The sequence below is a fragment of the Xiphophorus hellerii genome, chromosome 18, assembly GCF_003331165.1.
Source record: "Xiphophorus hellerii strain 12219 chromosome 18, Xiphophorus_hellerii-4.1, whole genome shotgun sequence".
Lineage (NCBI taxonomy): Eukaryota > Metazoa > Chordata > Actinopteri > Cyprinodontiformes > Poeciliidae > Xiphophorus > Xiphophorus hellerii.
This window is the reverse complement of record NC_045689.1, coordinates 13,999,830-14,015,937: the sequence shown is the minus strand read 5'-3', so window position 1 is coordinate 14,015,937 and position 16,108 is coordinate 13,999,830. Positions and strand designations below refer to the sequence as shown.

Here is a 16,108-nt window from a genome sequence, read left to right as displayed (position 1 = left end):
AAATCACATCAAAATAAAATACATTGAGGTTGCAGTTGTGACAGGAGAAAATATTAAGAAGTGAAAGGGTGTGAAAACATTTGCAAAGAAGTGTATACTGGAATCCATACAGTTCCTTGTTGCCTACCATGGCTCTGGCTTTTCATGAGCTCATATCCCCCCCTGATGGTTTTACGGGGAATTAGGTTCAGAATGTGTCTCTATTCTCAGCTGTTCTTCATCTCTTCACTGGGTGGGGGTGAACTAGCGCCACCTTCAGCATAATATAGTATTGTTCTACAGAGTGTGTGGGTGAAAGGGGTGAACAAGTAAATGTAGTGTGAAGCAATTTGGGGTCATCTGGACTTGATAAAGTGTTATTTAAGAACAGGCTATTTACCACTACTGTTGAAAATTCTGTGGATAAAACAGGCAAAGTCACGATTGCTGACACTTCTGGTAAAAATAAACAAAAAAGTATGCACATGCTTTAATTTTACTGGACAGAGCAAATAAATGGAACAATAAATTAAAGGGAGTATTATGTAAAATCAACTTTTATATCATGTTATTATGTTATTCCCTCATCAAAAACATACCTGAGGTGTTGCTTTGATTCTTTCATTCATGTTTGAGAAACCCAAATATATTTTTCATGTAGGACCATGTTGTTTTGGATGGCATTAGTAAATTCGATTATCATTTGAACACTGTATTTTGCATTCACTCTGGATATTTTTCTAGTGTTAAAATGTGTTTGATGTTGTGACACAAGTGTGAAAAAAAAGAATCTGTAAGAGAACAAATACTTTTTCACAGTCTGGCATTTATACCCCTAGGTGACATTATGTTTCTGGTTACTGGTTAAGCTATATTTTAAAGTCCCTCTGTTGCATTTCTCTAATAGAAATAGTTGTTTGAATTGCAAATACCTGTGAAGTCAGTTATCTGCATAAAACTGTTCTTTCTTATTAAAATAAACCACCACAGGGTAGCTTTCTGATATTTGATTTGAACTCAGTTTTAACTGCTGTGGGCGGAGATGTTGTCAGAATGTGAAAACACACACAGTCTCACACACACTGTTGTGTGATCCAGTCTCAGGAGGGGAGCGGAGCTTTAATTACCAGGAGGATTGTCTTTAGTCCTATTGTCTTTACCTTCACAGAGAGACAGAATCATCCTCACTGATCCTAACCTTGTTTTCTCCAACACGCTCTCACTTTTTCAGCCTCTTTGTTTGTTGTGGGAATCTGTCTGCAGATAATCTATTCTTCCCTTCATCCCAGTTTGCTATCTCAAAGACTAGGCTACTTTCTTGACATAAATGTTTTTTTCTCCATGCGCCAATGGCTAGGTCAGTGGCTATAACACAGAACCAAACACATCTTGTGTGACATTTTGATGCAATCAAAAACATCTAAAAGTGGAGGTACAAACACATCTGCTGGATTTAACACATATTACATAGACCACACTGCTGGATTGGATGTGGGAAGTGGGGGTTGTTGGGAACAACACATCATTTATTACATTGTGACTTCATTCGCAGTTATTTTTATCATGTGCTTTCCCTGTTTTGTATATATCTCTCACTTTCCTGCTCATTTATATTCAATAATTCTGAGAGCAGTGAAGTCGTTGCTGCCTATTAACCATGTAATTCAATTTTCTTTTATTCTTGCTTGTCTGTTGAGCCTTTAACACCAGGGCTTATTAGAGGATTGATGCAAATGCAAGGAAAATAAAAAAAGGGAGGAGGAGAGGGAGTGCCCCAAACAGAATCATGGGAGAGGAGGAGGAGAAAGACAAGGGAGAGGATGAGAAGGCAGTGACCCAAATAAATGGAATGAAGAGTTTCAGAATGAGTCTCCTGTCCTCAGTGCCACACCCAATCAGGCCTCCCTCCTGTCTGCTGACAACGCTGCTCCCATTCTCTGAATTTTTGGGAATAAGTCAATCAGAGGGAAATATTTGGGTTTGATATTTGGTAAGAACAGCGACCATGGGCAGAACTAAAGAGCTAATCCTTTGATTTTATGTTGTAGATTAAGGCTTTTAAGGCTCTTTAAAATGTAAAGCCTTATTATTTTCTCCCATCTATCTTGTCCTCTCCTCTTCCTGACCCTTTCCTGACTCCACCATCCCCTATCATTGGACTATTACCCCTCCCCCTCTTAAATTCACACCCATCGTTCTCCTCCTCCTCTCATCTCCCACAGGAGGGGTGGTTAAATGCAACACACCATGATGTGAGGCCAGGCATTCTTCTTTAGCAGATTTTATACCATAGAAACAGACTCTCAGATGGATTATTTATGATTCATAATCATATAATCACATAATCACACACACTCACACAAATATAGACTATAGTTTAAGAATAATTTCAACTCAAATACAATAATGATCTATTTTTAACATTTTTTTGCTACTGATCTCTGCACAGTGACTGAATGTGTGTGTAAGCATTCCTCAAAGTGATATTACCACGTTTGACAGCGGGTGAGTTCTGCGCATGCTCTTAACACCGGTCTAATTTGTTAAGCGGGCGGTAAGCAGAGAACAACAGACACTAATTTCTATCAAAATAAAAGCATAAATTAAAATCTTCAAATTTCTATTATAGTGTGGCGTTATCATGGTAATAAAAGTCAGGCTAATTATTAAAGAAATAATAGGAAATAAGAGTATCTAATGACATTGTTTTTTTCTGAGTTGAACATAGTCATCATTTCACAGTGAAAAGTGACATTTGAAGAGTATCAAATCCATCTATCTGTTCTCTATAGCTGCTTATTCTTGCAGGATTGCAAGGGGCGAGAAGCAGAGTCCACCCTACACAGACTGCCAGCCCATCACAGGGCAACAATTAACTTATTTGGGAAGAAATCCTGCCTGGCCTCTTGGATTAGCAGAACATGTTGGTTCTGTCATGTCAACTCAGTCATTTGCAGATAATGTTAAGGCTGCTATGTTTGCATGCTCTCATTGTGAATGTATATACTTACTTAGTAAAAGTGGAGGACTGGTGAAGTTTTACTTGTTATTACTTTAATTAGCTTATAACTAATGATAAAGTTAATCTTTCTGTGCTTCTCAACCCTGAAGCACAGCAGTGAGTGATTGCACTGATGCAATCACTGACTATAACATTGTAGCTGTAGTTTTCAACAAAAGGGCTTCCATTTCACTTCTCTTCTTTATTTAATTTAATTTCACAAAAAATTGGTTATTTTGTAACAATCAGTCTGAGTTCAAAGAAGATTATTATTAACAGACAATGTTTAAGCATCTATTTTTATCCTGTTAATTATGAACTGTTGATTGTGCAGATGTTTTCTACTTATATTTGAATAACAAAGATTGACAAACATATTTATGTCTATAAGAGAAAAATGTACATTTAACTGATTGTATGTAATATGATTTCTAAAATATGTTGGATTTTAAATCCAACAAATTTGGATTTAAAATCCAATAAATTTCAATTATGAATTAAACAATATTGATCGTTTAATTAATATCGAGAATCAACAGGATTTTTCTTATTGACTGTTAAATCTGCTTTAGTACCAAATATTGCTAGAAATAGGGTCTGTTCATAAGTGTCTGAAATTTAATTTGAAAGAATCCATACCGGAAACGGACAATTGCACTGTTGTACTTTACTCCAATAGGCAGCTAAGCAACCTCCAGAGAAATAACATCAGCAGCTCTTTTTTTACTGTAGTTCCTCCCTGAAATAATGTCTTGTGTCCCGGGTTTCTAGTCTCTGAGGTGACCGGGATCAGCAGCAGCAGCAGCAGCAGGGATGTCGCTGGTCACCGTCCAGCGGTCACCGACACCGAGCACCACCTCCAGTCCGTGTGTTTCTGTAAGTACATGTCATCTGGATTGACATTAGTGTCAGTTAGTCCCAGCAGTTAGCCCCGCTTCTCCCAGTTTGTTGGTCATGTACAGGGTGGCTAACTTTTATAGCTGCCGGTATTTTACTGTAACATTAAAGGAAACAGTGGCAGTCATCCCGCAGGACTAGGAGTTTGAACTTTAAGTTGTTTAGCTTTAGCACAGAAGGCAGACTAGGGTTTATAAGTATATTAAAAAGTTATTTTTTAAAACTTAGCTATTCATCGTTAGCATTATGTGGCTGATTCACTTCCTCCACTAGATGGGGTGGTGTCAGAGAAGTCTGTCTTAACAATAGTGGTTTTAAACTACTATTATTAAGACAAATAATAGCTGCTCAAGCTGCTCTTATGCTGTAAAAGTATATGTTATTTTTTGGCCATATTAGCTTTCTTTGTGTTTCATCGTATTGACTTTACTGGTAAAAAGCTGCCACTGAAAGGTTGTGGGTCAGTAGAGCAATAGAGAGGAGGGTCGCTGCCCCGGAAAGCAGGTTACTGGTTCAGTCTTGTCAGTCTCTGTTGGAGGCTGTGAGGCCGTCCCGTTATCCGCTCTGACACACTCAGCAGGCTCTCCAGCCTCCTGGCAGATCTAGTATAAATGTGCTAGTGTGGCTCTTCTCTCATGATTGTAACAAACTGTAAAATGCTGAAGAGGCAGCGCAAATCTGAAGGGCCTTACTGTAAGTTTATTTAAAGATTTATTTATTTGGTGATGGAGAAAACCATCATTAGATGCTTCATGAGTGACTGCAGTCGAGCTTATCACAATGGTTGTCCCACTGATCCGTTAAACCCAACACACACACACGCCCTCTCACGCAACATGAGCCAGTGGCTAAAACAATAGCTCTGTATTAGTAGTGCACTACTTAAATATTCAATTCACACCACTTCAATTCACAGCACAAAGACTGAATCCAATTTCTAAGTGTGAACTGTTCCCATCCCTGCCCCTCACCCTGACCTCCGGCACTCAATTTGAATATTTAAAATATTCCACTGAGAAGTGGGATGGTCCTTGAAGAAGCATACATCGTTGGTTCTCACTGATAAACATACTAAGTTATATGTTCCTGTGTGTGACATGTAAACAGTTATCAATCCTGTAGCAAACACTGTTTTGCACATTAAAGATGCACTAAACCCCAGATACCAGATTATCCATTTAATGGACATTTAGCTTTTTAGCAATGTATTAATATTTACATAATAGCAAGAAACATATAAATACATCATGGGACAAGCATATTCAAAAATAGTAAGCTTTATGTATACAAATTTCAAAACATATTTGGAAAAACAGGCCGTCCCGTTATCCGGCCTGTTTGATAAAACAATATTTTAGTTTTATCCAAACGTATTGATAAAACTGACTGCATCCGTACTTTTGTGTGTCAATATCTATTATGCTTTCTATATTTATTTTTTACTTGCAATGTGTCAGAACACATATTAAAAATAGTCTTTGTATAAATTTTGTATTTAGATTTGCATGCATTAAATGTTATGACCAATAACCAATAACTATTACGACCATAACTAATGTAATGTTAAAACATGTTAAATTGAAAAGTTTATTTTTGGTATTTCTACAGCTGATAACAAATGACTTATATTGTAACATTGCAAGCTACACATTAAACTAATTGCATACAGTTTCTCAATTATAATGGCTCATACCCTGCAGCCATTCCCCCTTCTTTACAGAACTAATTGGAATGCACTATTCCTTAGAAACTTAGGGTTAAAGGTTAAGAGATAAAATGGTATCCGGCTTAAGAGTAGCAATGTAGACACTAGAAAAAAACAGCACCCTAAGACAAATAAATGCATGTCATGCAGAGTTGATAAGATGCTAGAAATTGTGTTGCTTAAACCAAAACTTTAAAAATGAATGAATAAATGAATAAAAACATATTAAAATATGCTGTAGTGCAGTTCTTGAGCTGGAACAGGACATTCAATATTTTGGATAAATTTAGTGTTGACAAGGCAATTCCTGTTTTGCAGACTAATGGAGTTGAACCAACATGTTAATAACATGTTAAATGTTATTAACATGAATGTACTAACATTTCCTTCATGTTATTACATGAAGAGAGTAGAAGAAAGTGGTGTGAAGATTCTTGTTTACCCTAAATGTTCTCAGTTTCCTGTTGTTTATGTCTGGAAAATATCAGGCATGGGCGAAGACCGATAACACGTTAAGCTAAAGGAACGGGTGTAATATGAATATTTCAGCAAAAGCTTCTCTTAATGGCATTGGGTCAAGCTTAACTTAATGTTTTTTTGGTGAATACGGATTTCAAAAGTGAGACACTGAGGCAGTGAAGTGGTTGTATATGGAGGGTACCAGCTGCTTGTCATGAGACCCGTTTCTGTTTGAGAGCAGCCATGTGAGCGCTCTTGTGAGGTGTCTGCTGCTGCAAGGGAAGGACGAGGCCGAAACTGTCAGGAGGAAAGTTGTCTGTTAAGCACTTCAGGGCTGACTCTGATTAGTCTCTTCAGTAGTTTTCATTAAAAATGTAGCTAAAAAGGCATAAAATGTTTAAATCTTTATTTAGATTTTATATGAACCCAAAACTCTTATTTCACACCCTGTTTCCATTTATTCTGGCCTGATCCCTGTTTAAACCAGATAGTTTGTCTGAGATATGACAGATTATGACCCCCTGATCTAACCAAATTCTTAGTTGATTGCTCTGTTTCTTCATCCGGAAGCAGTTGGCTATGAATCGAGCCAACATTAGTATCTTTACTGATGGAGGTGAAAAGCGGACTGCACAGTGGCACAGTTGGTAGAGCTGTTGCCTTGCAGCAAGATGATCCTGGATCCTGGTTCCCAGCCCGGGGTCTTTCTGCATGGAGTTTGCATGTTCTCCCTGTGCATGCGGGGGTTCTCTCCGGGCACTCCGGCTTCCTCCCACAGTCCAAAAACATGACAGTTAGGTTAATTGGTCTAAATTCTCCCTAGGTGTGAGTGTGTGTGTGCATGACTGTGTGTCCTGTCTGTTTCTGTGTTGCCCTGCGATAGACTGGCGACCTGTCTGGGGTGTACCCCGCCTCTCTCCCAGAACGTTAGCTGGAGATAGGAACCAGCACTCCACCCGACCCCTCTAAGGGACAAGAGTGTACAGAAAATGGATGAATGGAGGTGAAAATCTTCTCATTGGCTGTATGACCACTCCCTACTCATGTGCTCACACCTAGTTTCTAATGGGATATACACTCCTGATCAAAATCTTAAGACCAGTCAAAAAATTGCAAGAATTTGCATTTTGTACTATTGGATCTTAAGAAAGTTCTAAGTAGAGCTTCACAATGTTAAAAGAAGAAATCAGTGCAAGAGACAAGAACATTTGAGCAGGGAATTAATTGAAAACTGCATTTATACTCAAACATGATTTTTTCAGCTGATCAAAAGTTTAAGACCATAGCTCAAAAAAACCCAAAAACCCCCCAAAACAGAAACAAAGTGTCAAAAAAAAGGACTCAGTAATGAGTAGCTCCACCATTCTTGTTGATGACTTCAAACAATCGTTTAGGCATGCTTGATGCCAGTGTTTCCAGGAGGCTAGTGGGAACGTTGCTCCAAGTGTTGAAGATGGCTTCACGAAGGGCATCCACTGTCTGGAACTGATGTCCATTTTTGTAAACTTCCCTTGCCATCCATCCCCAAATGTTCTCAATTGGGTTTAGATCTGGGGAACATGCAGGATGTTGTTATTAAAGAGTGATGTTATTCTCTTGGAAGAACTCCTTTGTCAGGCGGGCATTGTGAACTGCAGCATTGTCCTGTTGAAAAACCCAATCATTACCACACAGACGAGGGCCCTCAGTCATGAGGGATGCCCGCTGCAACATCTCCACATAGCCAGCTGCTGTTTGACGCCCCTGCACAACCTGAAGCTCCATTGTTCCATTGAAGGAAAACGCACCCCAAATCATGATGGCGCCCCCACCACTGTGCCGTGTAGAAACATCTCAGGTGGGATCTCCCTGTCATGCCAGTAACGTTGGAAGCCATCAGGACCATCAAGGTTAAATTTTTTCTCATCAGAGAAGACAACTTTCTTCCACCTTTCAATGTCCCATGTTTGGTGCACCCTTGCAAAGTCCAAACGGGCAATTCTGTGGCGTTGAAGAAGACGTGGCCTTTGAAGACGTTTTTTGTTTCTGAAGCCCTTGTCTCGCAGATGCCGTCTGATGGTTATTGGGCTGCAGTCAGCACCAGTAATGGCCTTAATTTGGGTAGAGGATCGTCCCGTGTCTTGACGGACAGCCAATCGGATCCTTCGGCTCAGAGCTGGTGAAATTTTTTTGGGTCTACCACTTGACTTTTTTGTTCCATAACCCTCAGGATCGTTTAAAAAATGCAAAATGACTGTCTTACTGCGTCCAACCTCAGCAGCGATGGCACGTTGTGAGAGGCCTTGCTTATGCAGCTCAACAATCCTACCACGTTCAAAGTCAGTGAGCTTTTTTACTTTTGCCATCAGGAGGTCTTGACAGTGTAAAGACTTCACAGAAAATGACATGGAATCCAGACGTTTGCACAGCTTTTGGCTTTTAAAGACTATGGTCTTAAACTTTTGATCAGCTGAAAAAATCATGTTTGAGTGTAAATGCAGTTTTCAGACAATTCCCTGCTTAAATGTTCTTGTCTCTTGCACTGATTTGTCCTTTTAACATTGTGAAGCTCTATTTAGAACCTTCTTAAGATTCAATGGTGCAAAATGCTAATTCTTGCAATTTTTGGACTGGTCTTAAGATTTTGATCAGGAGTGTAGTCTTAAACCTATATTACAGGTGCATGAAGCCATTTCAGTGTCATGTGTGAGTACGATTAGCCTATAGCGGTGTTATATATGCCTATAATTTGCTGAGAAGGCATTTCCTCAGGTGTGTTTGAACAGGATGCATCTGCTCCACTTCCTGCTGTGTATTCTGTTTGGAGCTCAGTTTGCTGATGCAGGGATCACCGTTCAGGTTGCTGCCTCTTCCAGGCCAGCTCACATCTGCAGCAGCACACACAAGAACGGATAAAATTGAAGCTTTGGCTCTTCCTGACCCCACCCACAGCTGCATCCAGCTTCCTCCATCTTCTTATCTCCATTATTATCGTCTTTACTTTGTTTTCCTCCCCGTCTTGTGATTGAGACGGGTTTTTCACAGCTAAAAATGTCTCTTATTATGTTCGCTTTGGCCTGGTCGGAGTTGGCAAATTGATGCCATAAAGAGAAAGTTGTCAGATTTTTTTTTTTTTTGGAGGGATTACTGAAGCAGGATGGGATTAAAGCTGTGCTGGTTGCAGTGGTGGGGGGAGGGATGATTGCATTTTGGAGAAGGAGGCAGCGAATGGTGTGGGGGTGCAGGGATGCTCAGCCTGTAAACGTCACTTAAAATACCAGCCTGGCTCTGTTTTATCTGATGGAAGCTCCATGCTGACACTCCACTCTTACTGCCACCCACTCTAACTCTTGTTTATTCAAGAATAATTGCATCTTGACAGAGCACGTGATGGAAACATGTCACCTAAATGTTTTTATTCATGATGATTCTGTTTGTTTGTTCAGAAAATCTGCTTCTGATAGCCTAACATGAGGAGATGGAAGCCCTGCATAAATATTTCTGTATGCTTATTCCTCTGCAGGAGTCGGGGAGTGCAGAGGATGACCGCCGCTCCCAGCCCAGGAGGTGAGAACATTCCCTGTTTGATCAAGTCATTGGGTGGAAATGGTCCGGTTCCTGTTAAAAAGCTGCAACTGCATGCTGTCACCACTAGGGGGAGACTGCACATCAGCATTAATCTGTTTTTTTTTTCTTTTTAAGGGTTTTAGTACATTATTACCATCATTATTATTTAATTGTAGTTTTATTATTCACTTATAGACCAAGTTTCATTTAAGTTATTCAAGACCACAATGTTGCACTTGGGGTGTATCAAATGATGTGTCAATCAATTACACACTTTGATTGGTGTTGATTGGTGTGCCCTCTTTGCTGTGGAATCCTTTAGACACCTGAATGTGTAGGAGATCCTTTAAATCCTGTAGGGTTTCAAGTTGGGACAGCCATCTGTTGAACCCTTTATTCCAGCTTGGTTTGGTTGGGATCGGTGAACATTGGAGGCCAACTCACAACTTCAAACTTGTATTATGCAAACCATGCCTGGGTTATTTCTGCATTGCGTCAAAGCGCATTGTCCTCCTCAGAGGAGCCATCACAGAAATCTGCTTCCACCCTGACCGGTGTGTGGTTATGCAGACTGTATCTTACACCAGTGGTACTGTAGTTTCTCCTGTCTGTTGGATCGAACAACACCGGCCAGTCCTCACTCCTCTTGTGCATTACTTACCCTTGATCCGGCTGCTGGTCAACGTCTTACTTTCAGGAGACACTGAGCAATGGTCAGATCAGAAACATCCCACAACGCTGTAGCTTTGGAGATGCTCTGAGCCAGTTATCGAACCATCGCAATTCTTCTTACTGTGTCTGGTTTTCCTGTTTCTAACACATTAGTTTTGAGAATAAAATGTTTACTGGATCTCTAACCCACCAACAGGTGCAATAGTAAAGAGGTCACCAGTGTTATTCAATTCACATATTAGTTATATTGTTCTTTCTGATTCAGGTTTACTTGGTTTAATTTTAGGAAAAACCAACCAAATGTGTTTTTGTTTTCATAATCTGAACTCAATGTGTTTATTTTGTCTATATATAGAACAAAATTTGCAAGAGTTTTGTAAAGCATAATTTTCATTTCAGATTTGTTCCAAAGGAACAGCGAGACCTTAGTTTCTGTTATTCATGCAAAGACAAATGGTGCCTTTGTAAGCATCTTTTGTAAATATTTGGTTGGCCTACCAACGTCACAGCCTGTGGTTGATTTGCATAATACAACGTCACAGTTGTGGCAGAGTTGATTTGCTTTTTGACGTGTGCAGCTAGATGGTCATAAGAGACTAGGATGTCAACACTGTTGTTCTTTTGTTTTGTTGCCCTGGGTGGCTCTGATGTTGCAGGGTCACGGCCCTCTTTAGATCTGTTTGGACGTTACTTTGAAAAATACATTTTTTTTCTCTTTATTTGCTCAACATCCTTTTAGTAGTTTTGTGCAAATGTGATATTTTTCAGAAATGACCAGGTTTATCATGGTTGCTGATCGCCCTGGAGTCGGTGCTTTGGGAGATTCTAGCAACAGTCATTAAAGAGGGAGTGGAACATGAAAGGCATTGCAGCCTATCCTGGACTTTGTAAGGGGCTTTTGTAGACTGAGCTAACAGCTGAAGTGCTGTCTTCATAATCTAGATTTATCTTTTCTCTGTCTCATGCTTTCATGGGTACTAACTCATTTATTTTTACTGTAGTTATCACTCCAGGTATTGTTGAATATAACATACTGTAAGACAGCAAAACTCTAAACGCTGAACTCAGTTCAACATCTTGGTTGTGAAAGACTTCAGGTTAAACACTGGTTTGGGGACAAAGTTTCTGTCCAGTCTGCAGGTTGTAAACAACAAACTCAACTAAACAAATTATATCAGCTCTCTTCAAAAATACAGCAAGCTGCAGAAAAATGTATTTCAGGACTGCTGTGAGTCCAGAATCTGCAAGATTTAGTGCTATGAGTTTAACTTAGACAGAAACAGGTATGTTTTGATTATATTTTTTACTACTAATGCTCTTTTATCCCTCTCAGGTTAGAACTGTTTATAGTACAGAACATGAGTGAAATGCATTAGTAAGGAGCCTGCTGAGGCTCCCTTTTACTTGCATGCCGGAAGGAGAGCTTCCAGTCACATGCTCTGTCATACCTCAGAGTTAATGTACACTAACTGTCAGAGCTGGGAGTTGTTCATTCTGCACGCATTCATCAGACTGACGAAAGAACGATATTAAGCAGCATTGGAAATTTACTCCTTATACAATGCAGAGATGTAGGAGAAAAACTGTTTACATAACTGGAGTTTTCTCCTGCTGTATGAAGCACTGCATATAAAGCCCTTCCTCCACCCGGTGCTGTACACTGCAGATCAGCTGGCTTAAAAAAAGAGATTGCTACACCATTTTTCTGCCTCAGAAGAAGTGGTAAATTAGTATTCTTTTGGAAAAAGCTCAGGCAATCATGGTGGAGGTAAAGTTCATAATGTAGTTCATCACCTTAGCACCTTAGTCTACTGCTGCTCTATACCAAACAAAGCAGGAAAAAGGTGTGTTACTGAATGTATATTAATGTGTATGCTATATATTGTTTTTCTAATCCTGAAATTGTAATAATAATTTTTAGTAAGTTATTCTATTCTTAATTCTTGTATAAATATTGGGGGGAAAACACAGTGAGAATTGTTTTCATACCACCCCATGCATTTACACAAACACACACATTTAATTTGATTAATATAGAAGTTTAAACATTTAAATTTTTAGATTTTATTTTCCAGCACTATTCTTCTAAGGATCAGAATTGATACAAATTGACACAGTTGTTAAAGAAGTGTATTACCTGTAGAGCATATACTGTAGAACTCAATGTGGGGTTATTGCTGACATAACTCCTTTCTTTAACATGCCCTGATAGACGTTAGAACCCCATGTGGTCTCAATTATTGGTTGGTTCTTGAACTCATACCTTTGGCGAGTGTATTCAAGCACTCTCTCACACACACACAACCCCACACACAAGGCCCCCACTTCACACTGTAAATTATTTTACAATTTGGCTCAGTTACCGGGCTCCACATTTCAGATTCAATTTAGCGAAGAGCAGGGTTCAGCCAGAGGTCTTGCTGTGTGACCTCTGATGTGTATTACATAAGAACTTGGGCCCAATTAGCTGCACAGGCCCCACCTAGCATCAATGGTGCATGCCAGTAGGGCCCGCTGAGACCAAGGGGGTCCTTCCCCCTGCAGTGCAGAGTTGTTGTTTTTTTGCCTCTTTTTCTCTCTCTCTTACTCAGGCAGCTACTGAGTCACTCTTGCACTGCCTGTCTTTGTGTCAATGTCTCTTTTGCACACAGACACACTCAAACAGCTGTCTCTCCCCCCCTGCACCACACCATTGAAGTAGAGCGTTGCTGCAGTGCAATAATGAATCTCTCACACACACATGTAGAGACATATACTGCTGCTGCCTCAGGGCTGATACTGTCAAGGACAGAGTTGGCAAAAAGGTGTTTTTTTAATTCAAAGTACTGCAACCATTTTCTTTTTGCTGAGTAAGCATTTAAACGAACAGTGGGAGCAGCTAATGAATCGAATCGAGTTTTTCTGAATCCTCACCTTCCTGAGGATAAACTGCTGCAGGAATGTGCCCAAAGCACATCAGATTGTCTGATTTGAATGCTGGGATTTCCTGAAAATTACCTTTTCAAATTTTTGTGTGTATGCATATTTATGACCCTTTAGCATTGCAAACAATAAAGTAAGCCACTTATTTAGATTTTTTTTAAGGCTAAGTAAAGTAGTTAATGTGTTTTCTGAGATTTACACAGAAATCGTTTATTGGCTCATTTGTCAGGTTTACATGCCTAAAAAAATCTTTTAAATATTGCAGTTGCCATCTACTGCAGCAATGTGTGGGGTGATCTGATACCTCATGCATGAATTGCATCAGTAATATCTAACTTGTTTAGTAAACGGTTCCTAAGGTGATATGTAAGCCAAAAATACATGCTCCTCCAAGCTCCACCTTGTCTATTAGCCTTCCTTCACCCTGGGTGCCCGTTGTGTCCATGCTGCGCAGCATTTCACGTCATCATATTGTTTGATTAGTTCTGTTTGCCCACAGCAATAATCAGGGTTTGTTTGAGATATTTAGCCTGAAGCATCAAGAGGCTCTTACTTTAACTATAGCAAACAAACCTGATTCATTGTGACAGCACTTAGTCATAGGTACTTGCCTAACAAGTCTTTGTATTGTTCTGTATCCATGTTATGGGAGTCGTCCAGCAGCTCCAATGCCAGGTGTGCACAAGCAGAGCAGGTTAGTCGGGCCAAGAGTTTAAAGAGGCTGCTGCCGGAACAAGAAGAGCAAGCAGCACTAACGAACACTCTGACAGAGGAAAGCTTCTTAAATACCGGCTGCTCCTGTGCAGACATGCCTGTTTGGGTTTAAAGGTTTTCCTCTGTCATTTGCAGCTTTCTGTCTTCCTTTAGTGCACCTGCTGTTTAACACGGAACCCTCCCGCCAATATTGTCCACACTAGCAATTTTGCATTAAGTCCAGCACCTTGCAAAAGTATTCATACCCCTAGATTTGTTTCCCCTCTGTAACCATGAACTTCACTGTATTTTGTAGGAATAATAACCATAAGCCTGTGGTTTTGTATATTTAAAGACTGAAAAATTTGCACATATTTCTTTGAAACATAGGCTAATCTGTGACACATTGAGTGCTGTTTGTTAACATCAGTTTCAAATCTTGTTAGTCTCTGTTGAATTTACGCTTAACTTCAATTTTACCTCTGACTGTATGTTTAGTGCCATTCTGCACGAGTGGGCAATCCTGGTCCTCGAGGGCCAGTGTCCTGCAACTCTTAGATGTCTCCCTGGTCTAACATACTTCAATGAAATAGCTGAATCACCTCGTAAGTGCAGTCAAGTTTTCCAGAGTCCTGCTAATGACTTCATTATTTGACTCAGATGAGTTGTGAAGTAGAGATGCATCTAAAAGTTGCAGGACACCGGCCCTCAAGGCCTGGAGTTGCCCCCCTATCAGGTTTTCTTCAATTTTGCCACCAACTTTGGCCAGCTTCACTGTCCCTGCTGAATTAACCACAGCCACAACTTTCTCCCATATGTTCCTAATGTTCCCCGTCAGACTTCTGAAGCCTCCACAGATCAGCTGTATTTACACTTAAGATAAAATCACACACATGTTCACTTTGATTAAACTACAGAACCCAACTCTACCTTCCTCCTATGGTCCCAAAACATGCATGCTAGCTTAATTGGTTAAGTTGCATGCTTGTATTTGTCATTTATTGACCTTCCTTTATTGACCTTGTGTTGTTTTTTGTTTTTTTTCCAACTGGTGAGTCTTTTTCATTGGGCCACCTTGAGAGCTTACTGGTTCTCCAAGGTTAAGAGCCCACATCACAAGTGGATGGGATAAGTAGCTGGTGAATATTTAAACTAAATGTGTTGCAGTCTAAGCCATTGTGTGGTTTGTTTTTCATCTCCTGGACTCATTTTATGAGCATTTGAAATCATAATTGCTGTTTCAGCACATTTTTTTTTTTTTTTATCACATAACCTTAAAAACCTTTTGTAGTTTAGATTATGAATCTATCTAAATGAAAGGGGAGTGTGTTTATAGTATAACACAGTGCCAACAGTAGCTTATCTTCAGCTTGGGGGTTATGCTAAACATCTGGCATCAATCACGGACCTATCAATCAGCAGAATGCTGGAGATTCCACACACACACGCACACCCACACGCACACGCACACAAGTTGACCAGAATGCCTCTGCCCTTTCCCTGGAAGTGACAAAAGGGAAACACGCTACGAAAGGCGGTTGTGCAACTGGCCTGAGGCTCAGCTAAACACCACAGCACGCTCTCATGTTACCAGTCCTCAGAAAAATAAGTTTCCACTGTGCTGGTAAATTTGATGACACTAAACAAGACCGCATGACAAGAACACTTAATGTCTGTTTGTGTGTTCAGCCCGCTGCTTGAAGTTTGTCTCAGACCCAATGTGTGACAGCAGCATTTTCTGACAGGAAGCAAAGCGCAGCAGGTGTAGCTGGATTTGTTTTATCTGTGGCGTAAGCACACCAGCACATTGTTACCAGTAGATTTAATATTTTGCTAACATATCTATGCTAGTTCATCATGGAAACATTTGTAATGATTATAGCACTGTTGTTAGTTGGTGTTTATCTGACTTCGATGGAAGTAATAAAGTCAGTGAATAATCCCGCCCTTTAACCTTATAGTAGCATTTTATAATGATGGACTCTGTCATTTATTATTTTGGTGTTGTAAAGTAACTTCCTGGTCATGATAAAATCGCTTTGTGCTATTTACTGCATCAACAATGTATCATCATATCTAGGTGTGATTTCCATCTGTAGTTATAAGTCATGTAGAAAACAAAATGTCAATGACTACTGAAAAAATCGCACTGAGTAAAATTAGAAGCTTGTGTTAACATAAGAAGGCAAAAACACAATTGTTCATTCACCCAGACCTCACAGAAAACTATAATA

At 39.8% G+C, this 16,108-nt stretch overlaps 1 protein-coding gene across 1 annotated transcript in view; it reads left to right on the top strand.

Annotated features, from left to right (window-relative positions):
• Positions 1-3,673: 3,673 nt before the first annotated feature.
• Positions 3,674-16,108, top strand: part of ssh2a (slingshot protein phosphatase 2a) — a 30,484-nt gene continuing 18,049 nt past the window's right edge. Inside the window, exons 1-2 of the mRNA XM_032545311.1 lie at positions 3,674-3,856; positions 9,544-9,587. Coding sequence (XP_032401202.1) covers positions 3,794-3,856; positions 9,544-9,587 — 107 coding nt within the window. The 5' untranslated portion in view covers positions 3,674-3,793. The remainder of the gene's footprint in view (positions 3,857-9,543; positions 9,588-16,108) is intronic.